At 44.5% G+C, this 14192-nt stretch overlaps 1 protein-coding gene across 1 annotated transcript in view; it reads right to left on the bottom strand.

Moving 5' to 3' along the window:
* The window catches only part of LOC146197270 (pescadillo homolog), a 35569-nt gene that overhangs the window by 14809 nt on the left and 6568 nt on the right, over window positions 1-14192 (bottom strand). Inside the window, exons 9-11 of the mRNA XM_084599063.1 lie at window positions 12339-12425; window positions 11869-11999; window positions 7973-8098 (exon numbers count right to left, since the gene is read on the bottom strand). Coding sequence (XP_084455189.1) covers window positions 7973-8098; window positions 11869-11999; window positions 12339-12425 — 344 coding nt within the window. The remainder of the gene's footprint in view (window positions 1-7972; window positions 8099-11868; window positions 12000-12338; window positions 12426-14192) is intronic.

Below are 14192 nucleotides of genomic sequence, written 5' to 3'. Positions count from 1 at the left end.
TGGCCATTTTCGTTGCGATGTCGACAGCTTTCCTTTTAGCACCTGAAGAGGTTGGCGTACAGTCCTCCATCGCACCAGGCGCAAGTCAAGCCCTTAGGGTCGCGTGTTGAGGCAGCCTTCAACTCCCTGATCTGGGAAAGGCACGGATGCGGCAACGATGTCAACGCAGTGCCATCGCACAGAAAGAATCGACAGCGCAATGCCCTCAGAGCGGGTGGCAACAGAGCAACAAATGGAGAACCGGTTTGAGCCGGCAGAGCAGGCGCCTGACATTCCGGATTGGCCGACGCAGATCACGTGGATGCATCACAGCAACGCGGGCGGCGCCACTTTCTCTTTCGTCACCGCGCGCGCGCGCGCTTTTTCGTTTTCATTTTTCAATGCACGCTTTTTCTTTTTTTACTTTATTTTACCCGCAAAGGAGCGCCGGGGGACGCTTTGTGCGCTCTGTGTTCGCGTCGTGTCAGGGGAACACAAAGTGCGCGAAATTCGCCTGCCGCGGGTTCGCAGTCGAGCGAAATGCGCCAAACACCACCGGCTCGGTCAACTACGGGGGCCCGACAGCTTCGCGTTCGCTCTGACCGAGTGTTGAGGCCGCAACAGTTCGTTCTATGTGAGCCACTGTGCCATTGCCCCAATATATATTTTGACGGTAGCACCGCCCTCGTTCGTACTAAACGAGCGTTCGTTATATCTGCGGCTGTTATAAGTGGGCTGGACTGTAGTGCACTTTCTTGCAGTAACGCATACTGCTTCAGCATATGTATACACCCGCCAGCTGTGTGTTAAGTATTGACGACATATTGTTTTGCTTTTATTTTTTCCTGATTTGTTGTCTTTTGCTTCACTGTGTGCGAGGCTGTTCACAAATTTTGAGACAATCCTCTCTAAAATCCACAGCCATCACTGCGCACAAGCAAGGTCGTAAGCCAGCCATAGCTTCTGTGTCATTTTAAAGACTTTACTGACACAATGTATTCTGGCCTCTTGACAAGATGACGGGCCGTTTGGCCACATGAATTGAGTCCCATTGGCAAGTTCAGTCAGTGGTCTCTTCTAAAACTAATGTCGAGTGTGTGAGTTGCAAGCATAATTTGTTCTTAACAGATCTGTAGTCTGTCACCAAACTTTTCCCGGCGAATAGCTGCTATCGAACGCCTGCGGCCCTCTCTGACCACAAGAAACTTGTGGAAACGTGCGCTGCTTCTTTATGTACACAACCCACACCGCAGTGCTTCAGCGGTGTTAGAGCATTCGACCGTTCGACTACTGATAGCACTCCACTTCACTGCAACATTCACCATAGCCTGAGCTATAACTAAAGGTGCCGCTGCATCTCCATAAAGCCATGTCATCCACCTGGTATTCTGTGAAGTGAAATAATCGCACCAAAATACAGCCGCCTTACATGAAGTGAAGAGCACAACCTTGGCCACGTATGTCAAAAATGAAAAGAGCATCTTGGAGGCGTTCGACAATGAAAGCTTCAATGCTAAAAGGAAAAGACTGCGGACGGCGGCCCACCTGGAGCTCAAAGAAGCCGTACTGCGTTGGATCACAAACGCACGAGAGGCCTATCTCCCTGTGAGTGGGCCACTAATTTGTGCACAGGCTGAAAGATTCGTCGAAAGAATGAATGTCGAAGATTTTAAAGCCTCCGAAGGTTGGCTTGCTTGTTTTAAATGTGTGTGTGGCGAAAGAGCTGCCGCGAGCAAAGAAGCAATCGAGGAGCGGCGGACCAACGACCTGCTTGAACATCTGGCTGCGTATGTCGCGAGAAACATATTCAACACTGACGAAACAGCACTGTTCTTTAAAGCTCTCCCGGACAAGACGATAACTTTCAAAGGTGACCTGTGCACAGCAGGAAAACACAGCAAGGAAAGAGTAACTATTCTACTTGCCGCCAACATGACGGGAACAGAGCGGTTGCCGCTCTTAGTGACTGGAAAGGCGCAGAAGCCTAGATGCTTTAAGGGGGGACGAGGGTCTTAAAACTAACTTTTTTAGTTATGGCTAGAATCTCACGAAACTTTGCACACAGATGTGGTTTTCTCTCCTGATTTCAAAAATGTAATTATAATTGAGCTGGTGGTATTAGATCAAAAGTTATCTAACAAAGTCCAGAGCATAATTAGTGAATTTCTTACGCAGCTTTAATGAACTTTCTCATTGCATTTCGTTGCTTTTAATTACATAGATTGATAGCCAAAGTCTTCCCATACCCGATGACATCCTTCGTTTTCCTCAAAAAGGCCTGTCATTCTCACATATTATGGTGAGAGTAAAAGGCTGCATTATTTGAAACGAACTCATTAAGCTAATCTCAAATTGACATTTATCCATTGCCTAAACTAAAAAACTAAAAATGTCATCGGGTACTTCATTTCTCTCTGAAGAAAATGGTACCAAAGTTATTAGTGTGAACTAAAAAGAAGTTATCAAAACCCTGCGTAAGACTGTAGAGATCGACCAAAAATACGAAACTGAGAAAACGGCATTTGAAGTTTGACCACATATTATAACTTGAACAATCAGTAGCCTCACTGTGATATTTCTCACCAAAAATGTCGTGCTCTTCCCATTTCCAAAACTGTTTTTAGATTTTGAATATGTCAACTAAAACTGAAAATATCACCATTACCCATGGCCAAGGTAGTGTATGCCATTAGGAAATCAGCAAAATATTTTGACATGCAATATTATTTTAATGGCAATTTGAAAAAATCTCGATAGAGTGATGTAAGTGTTGGATCACCCTCTGATCTTTTCAATATGACTGCAGTGGTGCTAAATTTGTCATTGTCACTCGGCGACAATGTAGAGAAAAAGCACAGTAAGGCTGAGTGCAGTGTCCAGAAACAGCACTGAGAAAAACGTATTTGCATTTTGAGACAACCTTTAACTTTTGCTACACTGCAGCTATGGTAATATAAATGGAATCGTTGTGAGGCTTTGTTCTTTATGAGGAAGGCTATATACTAAACATATAACAGTACCCTCCCCAAATACTGGTAAAAGCTTGCCACAAAGTCTAAATATACCGCCACTAGAACCAGCGGGAGAAGCTTTATTTACAACTTCATATGCCTGTGGCAGTGCCCTTCAAGGCAAACAGATACTCAAAATTACGATAAAACGGTCTTGCAATATTAATAAACCTGCACAAAGTTTAAGGCTGAAGCACAGCGGCATACTGGAATGACCTAATAAATTTGCTAATGTTGCAGAATGAAACTTTGCTACTTTGCTGTACAGTGCATGCAGGACTGCACGCGGAGTCCCTTGCTGGAGCTAAAGCTCGAACTTTCACACCCCTTGAGCGCAGCGACGCGATTACTTAGACAATCTGCAAAAAAAAAAAAAAGAAAAAAAAAAAAAAAAAAAAAAAAAAAAACGAAGTCGTCCGCGGAAAATGAACGCGGGCAACGGCGCGATGTCAGGCTCGCCTGTCGTCTGAAGCGACGCGATAAAAAAGCAACGAAGTGGTAGCGTTGGTGAGGACCATGAGTATCAGCTGAACAGTTCAATCTAGCGATGCTATCTTTGATGCCTCTGAACCGCTCGCAAACGATTATATGCCGCCGGACGTGCTGCAGCTAGGTCGAGAACACGCCGCGCGACCCTGGCAGCGCGCCGCCGCACTCATTCTTCGACGCGCACTCGCTAGGCGGTTCCGTTTTCAATACACTCCTGATACGGCTACGTCTACCGAGCTACGTCTAAAGACCAGCACCGGCTGCGGGAACGACTGATAACGATCGCGAAAGCGCATCATAAACGAGCGAAGCAGCAGCCGCGACGAAGAACGTTAAAAACAAACAAACAAAAAAAAAAACGGCGTCAGTCGCGCTGGCCAATGGGAAGCGCGAGACGAGGGGCTCGCTTCGCGAGCGCGCGCTCCAGCCAATCAGCGGACCGGAAACGGCTTTCGGAAAACCCGCGACGGTGGTCGTTCTGTTTGAGCGACGTCATTTGGAGATGTCGCAAAATGCGCACAAAGAAACAAGCTTCAAAACAAGTCCAAGATGGCGGCGGCCAGCCTGCTGCTTCACCCGCGGCGCGCGCGGGAAGTTCGAACAATTTTCACCCCTTTTTTGGCCATTTCGAGGCTCCCGTGGCGTTTTAAAAGTCGATTTTACCGCATTTCCCGATCGAATTCAGTGTTGATATTTTGAAGGCTAGTGCTCAAAGGTACAGACATTCCGAAAATGCATTTTTCTCAAAATCAATTTTTCGCCCATTTTTGACCTGTTTAAGACCCGCGTCCCCCCTTAAAAACGCGAGGAACCTTCCTGTTAATTATCACGCTAACAGGAAGGCTTGGATGACATCCAGCATTTTTCAGACGTGGCTGCATCAGCTTGACCAGCGTTTTGGAATGGAGAAGCGCAAGGTCCTCATGGTTGTAGATAATTGCAGTGCTCACTGCAAGGTGTCGGGCCTTGAATGGATCAAGCTGGTGTTTCTCCCACCTAATACAACCTCAGCCCTATAACCCATGGATCAGGGAATAATTCAGGTCGTGAAATGGAAATACAGAAGGCACGTCTTGCAGAGCATGCTTCTGTGTATGGAAGCGGGGAAGAAACACGAGCTTACGCTCCTCAGCGCAATAAACATTCTGGCTCATGAATGGACCAAGACGCCTCCAGAAGTGATCGCTAACTGCTTCAGGCATAGCGGTTTTGTATCACCGGACAGCCGTGCAGAGACACTGCCATGTGAGACGGCTGACGCAAACGCAGAGGATGACAGCTGTTTTGACAATGTCTTGCCTTCTTCTGTGCGGCTTGCTGATTACATCACCATCGATGATGGCGTCGCAGGCGCCGGACAGCTGACTGAAGACGACATAATTCAGAAAGTTAAAAGTACCGGCCACGACGAGTCATCAGAAGATGATTGTGAACAGCTGCCCCCGCCGTCGAAGCGCACGGTTAAAGAAGCTGCGGAAGCGCTGTCCGTTCTGGAAGAATTCTGCGAACCGATTACCGATGGTGCGCATGCCACGGAGCATCTGGCAGCGATTAGCGATATTGTCGCCGGTCAAATTCGCCCGAAAAAACAGATGGTGATAACTAACTTCTTTACCAAATAAAGGTACGTCATCCAGGGGCTCATTTCGTTTTTTTTTTTTTTTTCATTCGATAATTTGACAGTCGGATAATTCGACAATTTTTCACGGTCCCGTCGATGTCGAATTAATGAGCTTTTACTGTACAGTGTAATCCACTTATAACGATACCAGATATAACGATATATCGGTTATAATGATCAAATAATTTAGATTTATCAATTTTCCCATCGCCCCTATGTAAAAATAAACCACATATAATGATACGATTATCGGCGATATATCGGATACGATAGAATTTTGACCGCCTGGAAAATATTTACTAGCAAATTTCGTATGAATATTTGCGAAAAATAAAATTATTTGATTAGAATGACGCGAAAAGTGCCGCAAATAGACCATTGTGGAGAAATCCGCAAGGAGGCGATGCGTACGGCCTTTGGAAGCGAGCGCCATCATCATCGCAATCGCTGAAGAGAGAAGGTGGGGAGAAAGGGAGCGTGTCCTTGGTCGTTGTACGTGGAAGATGGCGCCGACTAAGCGGAAGGCGATCTCTCTCGAGGTGAAGCACCAAATTCACCAGGATTTTCGGCAGGGCTTCAAGGTGGGAAGTCTCACTAAAAAGTATGGGCTTTCGCAGTCGACGATTTCGACCATAATCAAGGCTGCAGATGTCCTCGAGAAAGCCGGCTCCAGCGGCCACGACGACCAGCGAAAGAGGGTTAGAGACCCTTTGTACAGTGATGTGGAAGAGAGTCTACCAGTGGTTCCTGAACGCTCGCAACCAGAATGTTCCCATCACAGGACCGATTCTTTGTGCAAAGGCGAAGAAATTCGCTTTTCTTCTGGGACGTGAAAACTTCGAGCCCGGCGGAGGATGGATCCAAAGATTCAAAGATCGCCACGGCATCGTTTATAGAAACGTGGTCGGGGAGGCTGCCTCGCTGGACGTGTCGGCGAAAGACGAGTGGCTGGCGATGAAACTGCCCGAGCTGTTGGAGCGCTATGAACAGAAGGACATTTTCAATGGGGACGAGACAGCGCTTTTCTACGAAATGCTGCCTTCAAGGACGCACGCTCTCAAAGGAGATCCGTGCAGCGGTGGGAAGCACAGCAAGGTCCGAGTGACTGTGTTTTTGTGCGACAGCATGGACGGTAGCGAGTGTCTGAAGCCGTTTGTGATCGGGAAATCAAAGAGGCCCCACTGCTTCAGGAACCAACACATTCCGGTCCGCTATCAGAATAACAAGAAAGCGTGGATGACTCGCGACCTGTTTCAGGAATGGCTGCTTGAATTTGACGGCCTAATGGAGCAAAAGAAGAGGAAAGTGGTTCTAGTCCTCGACAATTGCACAGCACACAGCGTCAGCGTGAAGCTGACGTCTGTCAAGTTGCTCTTCCTGCCCCCACACCACATCAGGTCTGCAGCCCATGGACGCAGGCGTAATTGCCAATTTCAAGGCCCTCTATAGACGTCGTATGCTCGAATGGCTGATCTTAAAAATAGACCGTTCGGGATCGCCAGAGGATGCTTCCGGGCCTGCTCACCTGAAGGTGAGCTTGATCGAAGCGGTGCGGTTTGTGTATGATGCGTGGTACGAAGTGAAGCAGTCCACAATCCAGAACTGCTTTAGAAAAGCAGGCTTCGTGCGCCACAACTGTGCGGTCTCAGAAGGGACAGATACAGATGACTTGCTCCCCGAAACTGCCGATGTGTGTGCACTATGGGATCATGTTGCATCTTCCGACAATGCCGGCGGAGCGCTCTTGGACGACTTTTTAAACGCTGACAGCGCTGCTGCTTCGTGTGAGGAATTTACCGATGAGGCCATTGCCGAGGAGCAGCGACAAAAAGCGGCATCGAGCGATGGTGAAAATAGTGACGACGATGACGGCACCATGGACAACGATGGCAGTGACACCACCACGCCAGCTCCATTGTCGTCACGAAGTGCCGTACAGTCCATCCAGTCGCTGATAGGCTTCATCCATGCTACAGGACTGCCGCACATGTACGCGCAACAACTGGAGACTATGCAGACTGAAATTATCAAGCGTCAGCTGCCGCTCAAGCAAGCGCGAATTTCAGACTTCTTTAGGCGAGATTAAGTTATTTATTCCCTTTATATATAGTACAGCAATAAAGTGTTGAGTGTTCTTTAGTGACTAGCTTTGTTTTATCCGATTGAATCGTCGCTGGCAAGTAGGTAAGTCTGCATGCACAGGCAAATGCATGAGCGCTCTCTTGCTTTTTTTTTCTTTACTTCTTTTTTTGCCGGTCCAGATATAACGATAATCGGTTATAACGATCGAATTTTCCCATTCTCTCAATATCGTTATAAGTGGATTGCACTGTACTGCCATCTGGAAATGTCGCGATGTTTCACTACCAGTTTACGTGAACTAGAAATCCATAATTTCTGAACTTTTTCATGACGTTCGGTTAGTTCAAAGAGAAAGTGTGATGAGAACCAAACTGAATTGCAAATGCTGTTCGAAACCCCTATCAGAAATGTTCGAACTTTAGAGAGATCACGAACACAGTACCAAGTAAACTTGAAGTTGCAGTGGTTAGTGCGAGCCTCCTTTCTTTTTCTTTAGGAGGGAATGATTGTGTGTTTCCTACACTATGAAATTTGGCACATAATCATCTGCCAAGAATTGACATTCCTAACTCAAAAGAAGAAAAGGTCCTAAAGAAGAAGCGAGAAACAGCCTGAGTGCAATGAAAGGTAACAGCCATCCTTAGTCAGTGCACAATTCCAAGCGTTATCTTGTACTGGCTGCGAAAATCAGATGATGTGCATCAGATGAAGCAGACAAGGCATGCCACCATGCCTTGTCTGCTTTTCATTTCATTCAGACACAAATTCAAGAAAGCAGCACGCGGCCCACCTGTTCATTAGGCGTTTCTTCAATTGTGGCCTGTCTGATATCTGGTGAGTCACTGTAGGGTCATTTTCTGAGAAAGTGGAACCCACAAAGAGCGTCTCGTCCCAAGACACCTCAGCACCAAAGGAACTGTGGCAAAAAGGAAAAGCGATATGTGAGCAGACTAAATTTTTGTCGAGTGCTTCAAGTTGGAGCTGCTTAGTTCACAAAAAATGTTGGTAGCAATTTCAATGGAGGCAAAACAAAGAGGTGTTCGTGCGATGTAAGTGCATGTTAAAAATCCCCAAGTGGTCCAAATTACTCCGTAGCCATCCACTACAGCACCCCTTTCTCTCTTTCCCTCTCAATCCCACCTTCACCTCTTCCCTTACAGCGCGGTTCAGGTGTCCACGGACAAGTGTGACAGATATTGCGCCATTCCTTTCCTCTGAACCAATTATTGTTATTATTATTCTCAAGCAATATTACACTGATCTATGTAATCAATTTCATTCACTGAGCTGACAACATGCATTTTTTTTCCCCATATGTAGCTATTGTACAGGTGCGGAAATAAGTAAACAGGGCATGCTTTTTCGTTCAAATTGCAATTACGCCTTCTGTATTTGAGATAAGAAAATGTTATTTGTCCTAGTGAAAGCGCACTGGTCTCTACTACCGTTATGATCACACCATGACTGCCAGTTTCAAATAAAGAAAGTGCAAAAGAATTTTAGAGGGAAATAGCGGGCTCCATTTTACTTTTGCCCGCATCGGTGCATGTTCCCGAGGGATGTTCCCGATGGGAAATTTAAAAAATCTCTCTGAACAACTTCAGCATCTACAATAAGAAAATTATCAGCGGCAATTCTCAAGCAAACACCTCATGCACGTAATAGAGCCAATTATCAGTGACAGGCATCACAACTAAGAGACAATTTTTAGTCAGAACGAATGCAAGGCAAGGTTTGCTCAGTCATGAGCACTAAAAGCAAAGTACACAAGACGTTGCCTTTACATTGGAATATGCTTCATGGCCTTCAAAAGGCAGGTCGGGAATACCTTTACTTTCTGGTGTAGACCGATCAAATTCATCATGCTTATGGAAAGTGCAAAAATGAGTAAGTACAAAATTTTATTAAGATACTATAAGCGGTTTTACCGTTATAAACTGTTATATATTTAATTCCTATATACAGCTCGTAGTCAGCCTGGCATGACAGTAAAACAGGTTAGAGCCAGCAGTCTCAGAGTTTTACACAAAGCAGTGGTTGATGAAAGACTTTCTCTAAAATTTTTATCAACCTTAGTTAAATCTCGTTACAAGAGACACTCGGTTATAAGAGACATTTGAAAATGGCTTGGTTGGTTTTCCTATGTCTGCCATGTTAACAACATTGCATACAAGAGACATGGTTACAAGAGACACTCAGTTACTAAGGGCAACTTTTTAGGTTCGTGGAGTAAATTCTTCACTATTTAGAAGAGACACAACCCAGGTGTGCTCATGCAATGCAGCTGAAGCGTACCAACTCGTACATGATGCACTTCAGATTCCCTTAGCTAAATTCTGTTCCATATCAATGTCCTTTTTGTTGTGTATGTCAGGAACTGAGGAGTGCTTCCCCATGATTGGAAAGTCAAAACGGCATCGCATTACTGTTACCTACGAAGCAAATCAAAACGCATGAATGACATCCAGCATTTTTAACTCCTCACTGTTAAAATTTGATCACAAGGTGAAAGCTTAGAGTCCTGATGTTTTTCTCTTTGTGAATCATCTGAGGGTGACAAGCCTGTAAGCATCTGAGGTTGACGAGCATGTAAGAGTACCTCAAAGGTATTAGAGCAACAGGAAGGCTTGCAAAGTGAAGTGCTTTACCTCCAGAATTTGGGAAGGAATACACTCTGCACTCACAAAAATATGTACTAGTATGAATAACTTCTTTAATCTTTCCTGAACAATTTCCTATAAATGCATGTGAATGCATTTATATACTGATGTGCAGTAAACTGATCAACACAGTGATTTTAGAATTTTTGGTTACAAGAGACCTTGCTTACAAGAGACATGCTTTTCGGGTCCCTTGAGTGTCTCTTGTAACGAGGTTTTACTATATATTTTTTTCCGCCTAGAATGTTATATCCAAGCTTGAAAAACAGTCTCATTAATCTCGCATCCAATTAGTCACAAAGTAATAGAACCTGAAACTAATTTAGAAACGTCAGAAATCACTGTATATTGAGTTTATCAGATAGATAGAAAAATTAGCATGTGAATTCGAGGAGAAACTTGAGCGATAGTTTATCAGGAAAGCCAATGCAAGAAACCACACAATAACCATTAAAGTCACTGTCATGCTACTTTGTCTGCGAGCAGGGCAGTCAGGCTAAAAAACAGTTTTTAGAAATGTGGCACTGAGGTTTTGCAAGCAGTTCATGTCAACCAAAATTACCTCGGACTGCAATTTTTAGTGTTATTGGTTGTGGGAGAGGTGGGATCACAGAATATACCAATCTTTTCATTTATCCAGACCTGCTTTTCTTTCTTTTCTTTTTTACCTCTGGCAGTCTCTTTCTACTGAGAGTGAGTGAGTGATAGCTCACTGACATCGTAAACACCACAGGAAGTGAATTGCAGACGCTTTGTTCTAAGCTATTTCCGAGGCGACAAAAAGCATATCTAGAAGTGTCCTTTAAAAGTTCGGTCTTCCCTATGACTACAGTCTTCATTAGCTCATGCTCCCGTATTTTCCCTTGTTCCCTTTTCGTGCGAGTGTTTAATTACTGGTTCATCTGTTTGTGCAGGTTTCGGCCATATACTATCTGCCCCTATATGTTCCAAAAAAACAGGCATATTTGCATTTGGAAAGTGCAGTGTTAATTACAGTACTCTTGTGCCATTTATGCACGGTAGGCACCCAGTGTGTAATACTCTGTATGCATACATTTTAAGACTTGTGCCGGGGGCTAGATCAGCGATCTCTTGTTGCATTACTATTCTGAGTACGTTGTTTATTGTGGTTTTCAAGCAATAAATGAACTATTATTAAAAATTCACACCCGCGTTCCTTTGCCTGTGAGCTGAACACTACCAACATAATTTCCATCACAGCCAACTGCTCTCGAAGGGTGCTCGAATAATGTTAGCTGGGCCTGTTGGTACAAGCTAACACTCCGAAATTCAGCAAGACATTCAAGGCAAGGAAGAAAGAAGGCACAATTAGTGTCGATAATTATCCAAAATTTATGTTTGTATTTAGCAATTGTGTCTTCCTTCATCCTTTGTCTCTTGTGCCACGCTGAGCTTAGAGACGTTTGAGCATTTATTTGCTCTGCCAAACATCACTTAACATATGACGAGACTAGCTAATGTACTGTTTAGGTGACCACTGACTTTGAAGTCGACCCTGGCACTGCACCCTAAGCTGCTCTCTTTTGAATGTGCAGGCTTCCATAGAAGCTACCTCCTTTTTCGTTTACGTGCTGCCGCAGTCTTCGTGTTCGCAACCAAGCGTTTTACTCTTGGCATAGGTTGACAACTTTCACTGGAGGAACCTACGAGTCCCCTCGAAAGGCCCCATGAGATACTCATCGCTTTCTCTGCCAGCTTCATTTCGTCTTTGAGATGGACCACAGAGCAGCACTGCAAAAGTGGAACTACCATGCTTGAAAATCGACCATTTTTGAGATCTGTGCCAGTTTTCTGCTACCCCCAGTAAAAAAAAAAAAAAAGAAAAAAGAAAAAAAAAAAAGAAAAAAAAACCTCAGCACAAATTTTGAGGAAAGACTTTTTGCATATGAGTAAAGAAGACTTACGGAGACCAAATCTGATGCTTCCTAAAATCAATTTTTTTTTTCCTCCAAATTTTTGTGGTCGCTTGATCCCTACGTGCCAGTTCAAGAGCTGCATGTCTTACCGTAACACAAAGGTGAGCGATTCTCGCGGCACTTCTCGACCAAGGAACACTTTCAAGCCTGAGAAGAGGTTCAGAAACTTCTCCCGCTTCTCCTCTTCACTTTTGATGTCCACGCTGGTCTCACCCTCAACCTGAAGCAAAGCAGACCAATGAAACATAGTAATACTGTCACAAAATACTGTGCGGCAAAGTTAAACATCTAGTAACAAATTCATGCATGACAAGATCTGAAAAAAAAAAAAATGAAACAATTCACTGGCTTCTGAATAACAATATAACCGTGCTGCTTACAGAGAAAACAACACATGCGTTTCAGGGGTCGAGCACTTGCAAAATTTACTGCATGCTAGGAAGGACAAGACAAGGAAAAGAATGCTAATTCACAACCCACACCCAGTTCCATACAGAGTAAATAGAAAGGCACTAGACAGTAATACACGAAAATATAGCGACACCAAAGGGAAGCTCACTTCAGGAAAGTCATCCAGTTGGGGCACATCATCAGCCATATTACCGGCAAGAATCGACTTGAGTTTGCTGTTCAAGGAGGCGATGCGCTGCATGAAAGAAACAATGTAAAATCTCAAGCTTCATGTCAAAAAAGAAAGTAAATAACAGCAACAATACTAAGTAGCATATATAGTGAAAGTAATTTGGCAACAAGTAGTACTGCATGGCAACATAAAGACAGATGTTGAGGCCATTTAACTCCCACTTTGGTTACTCTATGCTGCCACATTTAAAAGGGAATGTCATAAGAGCTCTCCCAAGGCATACAATACGGTAATGAAATAATAGTTCTTCATGCATGGGAATCACCATTGACAGAAACAGATAATATGGCAAAAATAACAGAGTGCACGAATACTCATGCTGATGAGCTATGCTAAACTTTCAATGGTACAAGCAGCTTCCTAACTTTGATCACACCAATTTTGCCTATTACAGCATGCAGAACATCAATTCTTTTCTAGCACACAAACTTCACACTCTCAACTGCAAGCAAAATATGTCCAACGAAAAAGAAGTCAGGTAAATCCATCATTGTGCTTTACAACAAAGAGTATGAAACTATTTCCAGGATATGAAGAGGATACAAAAGTAGTTCTAATGTAGAGGTACAATGTGGGGGAGAAACTGCACAAGAATTCTTGCTTCTTTTCCGTGGGTCGATGATCTGCAAATATGCTGCTTGCATTACAAAAAAAAGCTCCTGATGATATTTTTTGCCACACATAGAAAATCGTGCTTTCTCTCAAAACACACTCCTGTTAGGCACTTGATATTTTCCAATTAAGCACAATAGTGAGATGAGCTTGTAGCACCCTCCTTAGGTGGCCACAAGCAGCGGCCAGCTAAATGGTGACTGGACAAAGAACAGGCTGCATTAACGACCTATCGCCTACTACTCCCCTCCCTTCCCATCTCACTACTTCCAAACACTTTTCTCTTAGCTGCAATGCCATCCAGGCAAGACTAAATCCTGGCCTACGAAGACCATTCTGTGCTGCAACAAAAAACGCTGCCCTATAGTAGAATGGCCATGAAGGGGGAAATCAGCTTGGTCTGCCTCAACCCAGCGTACCTATAACCTCGATTCGGCGTCTCATTGTGATAGTGCACTGTCTGCCATTTCTTACTCCCCGTTGCCCCACCTGTGCTGCCGGCCCTTTTGTTTCATTTACCCTTCTAGTCTAGGCGGGGAGCCCAGGCTGGGCATAAAGTGCCGCAGGACACCGAAGAGGAAAATAAAGAATGCACCGAGCCGTGTGCATGTGACTCTGCGGCACAGCAGTTTGATTCTCGTCTCAATATGTGTCATGCTTCTCTTTGCACTGCACCAGAGTTCTGCCCCCCTATTGCAACAAGTGCAGGGTTTTTCCAAAGTGCTATCTTGACTGCCTCTGATATGATGGAAACGGCTGCCAGCAGATGAAGCCCAGCCCGCCGCCCTCCAAGCGCTTAACTATTTTGGTAGACATGAATGTTTCGCTCTCCAAGAATGCGTGCTAAAAACAAGTTTCAAGAAAGTGAACTAGGCCTCGTGCTATATTTCAGCAAGATAATATTAGAGTCTTTGTGTCAAAGTGAAAAAAGTGGCTAAACATCATGCCCTAGCGGAATGTGCAGGGATATTGCAGGCCCCACCCAGAGCTCTACTGTGCATAGGAATATCAGTATGCAAAATGCATAATGCCAAATGCCATTTGTGTTCCAAACTTTTCTCAATGTGGTTGCTGACTAACTGTAAGTGCCTGCTTCATGACAACATAAAAATATTTCAGGCTTAAAAATTTGCACCAGATTTTGATTTAATTTGCGCT

Source organism: Amblyomma maculatum, chromosome 3 (genome assembly GCF_055883805.1).
Source record: "Amblyomma maculatum isolate TAMU_Amacu chromosome 3, ASM5588380v1, whole genome shotgun sequence".
In the NCBI taxonomy this organism is placed as follows: Eukaryota; Metazoa; Arthropoda; class Arachnida; order Ixodida; family Ixodidae; genus Amblyomma; species Amblyomma maculatum.
The sequence above is the reverse complement of the archived record's forward strand: the minus strand, read 5'-3'. Positions and strand labels throughout refer to the sequence as shown.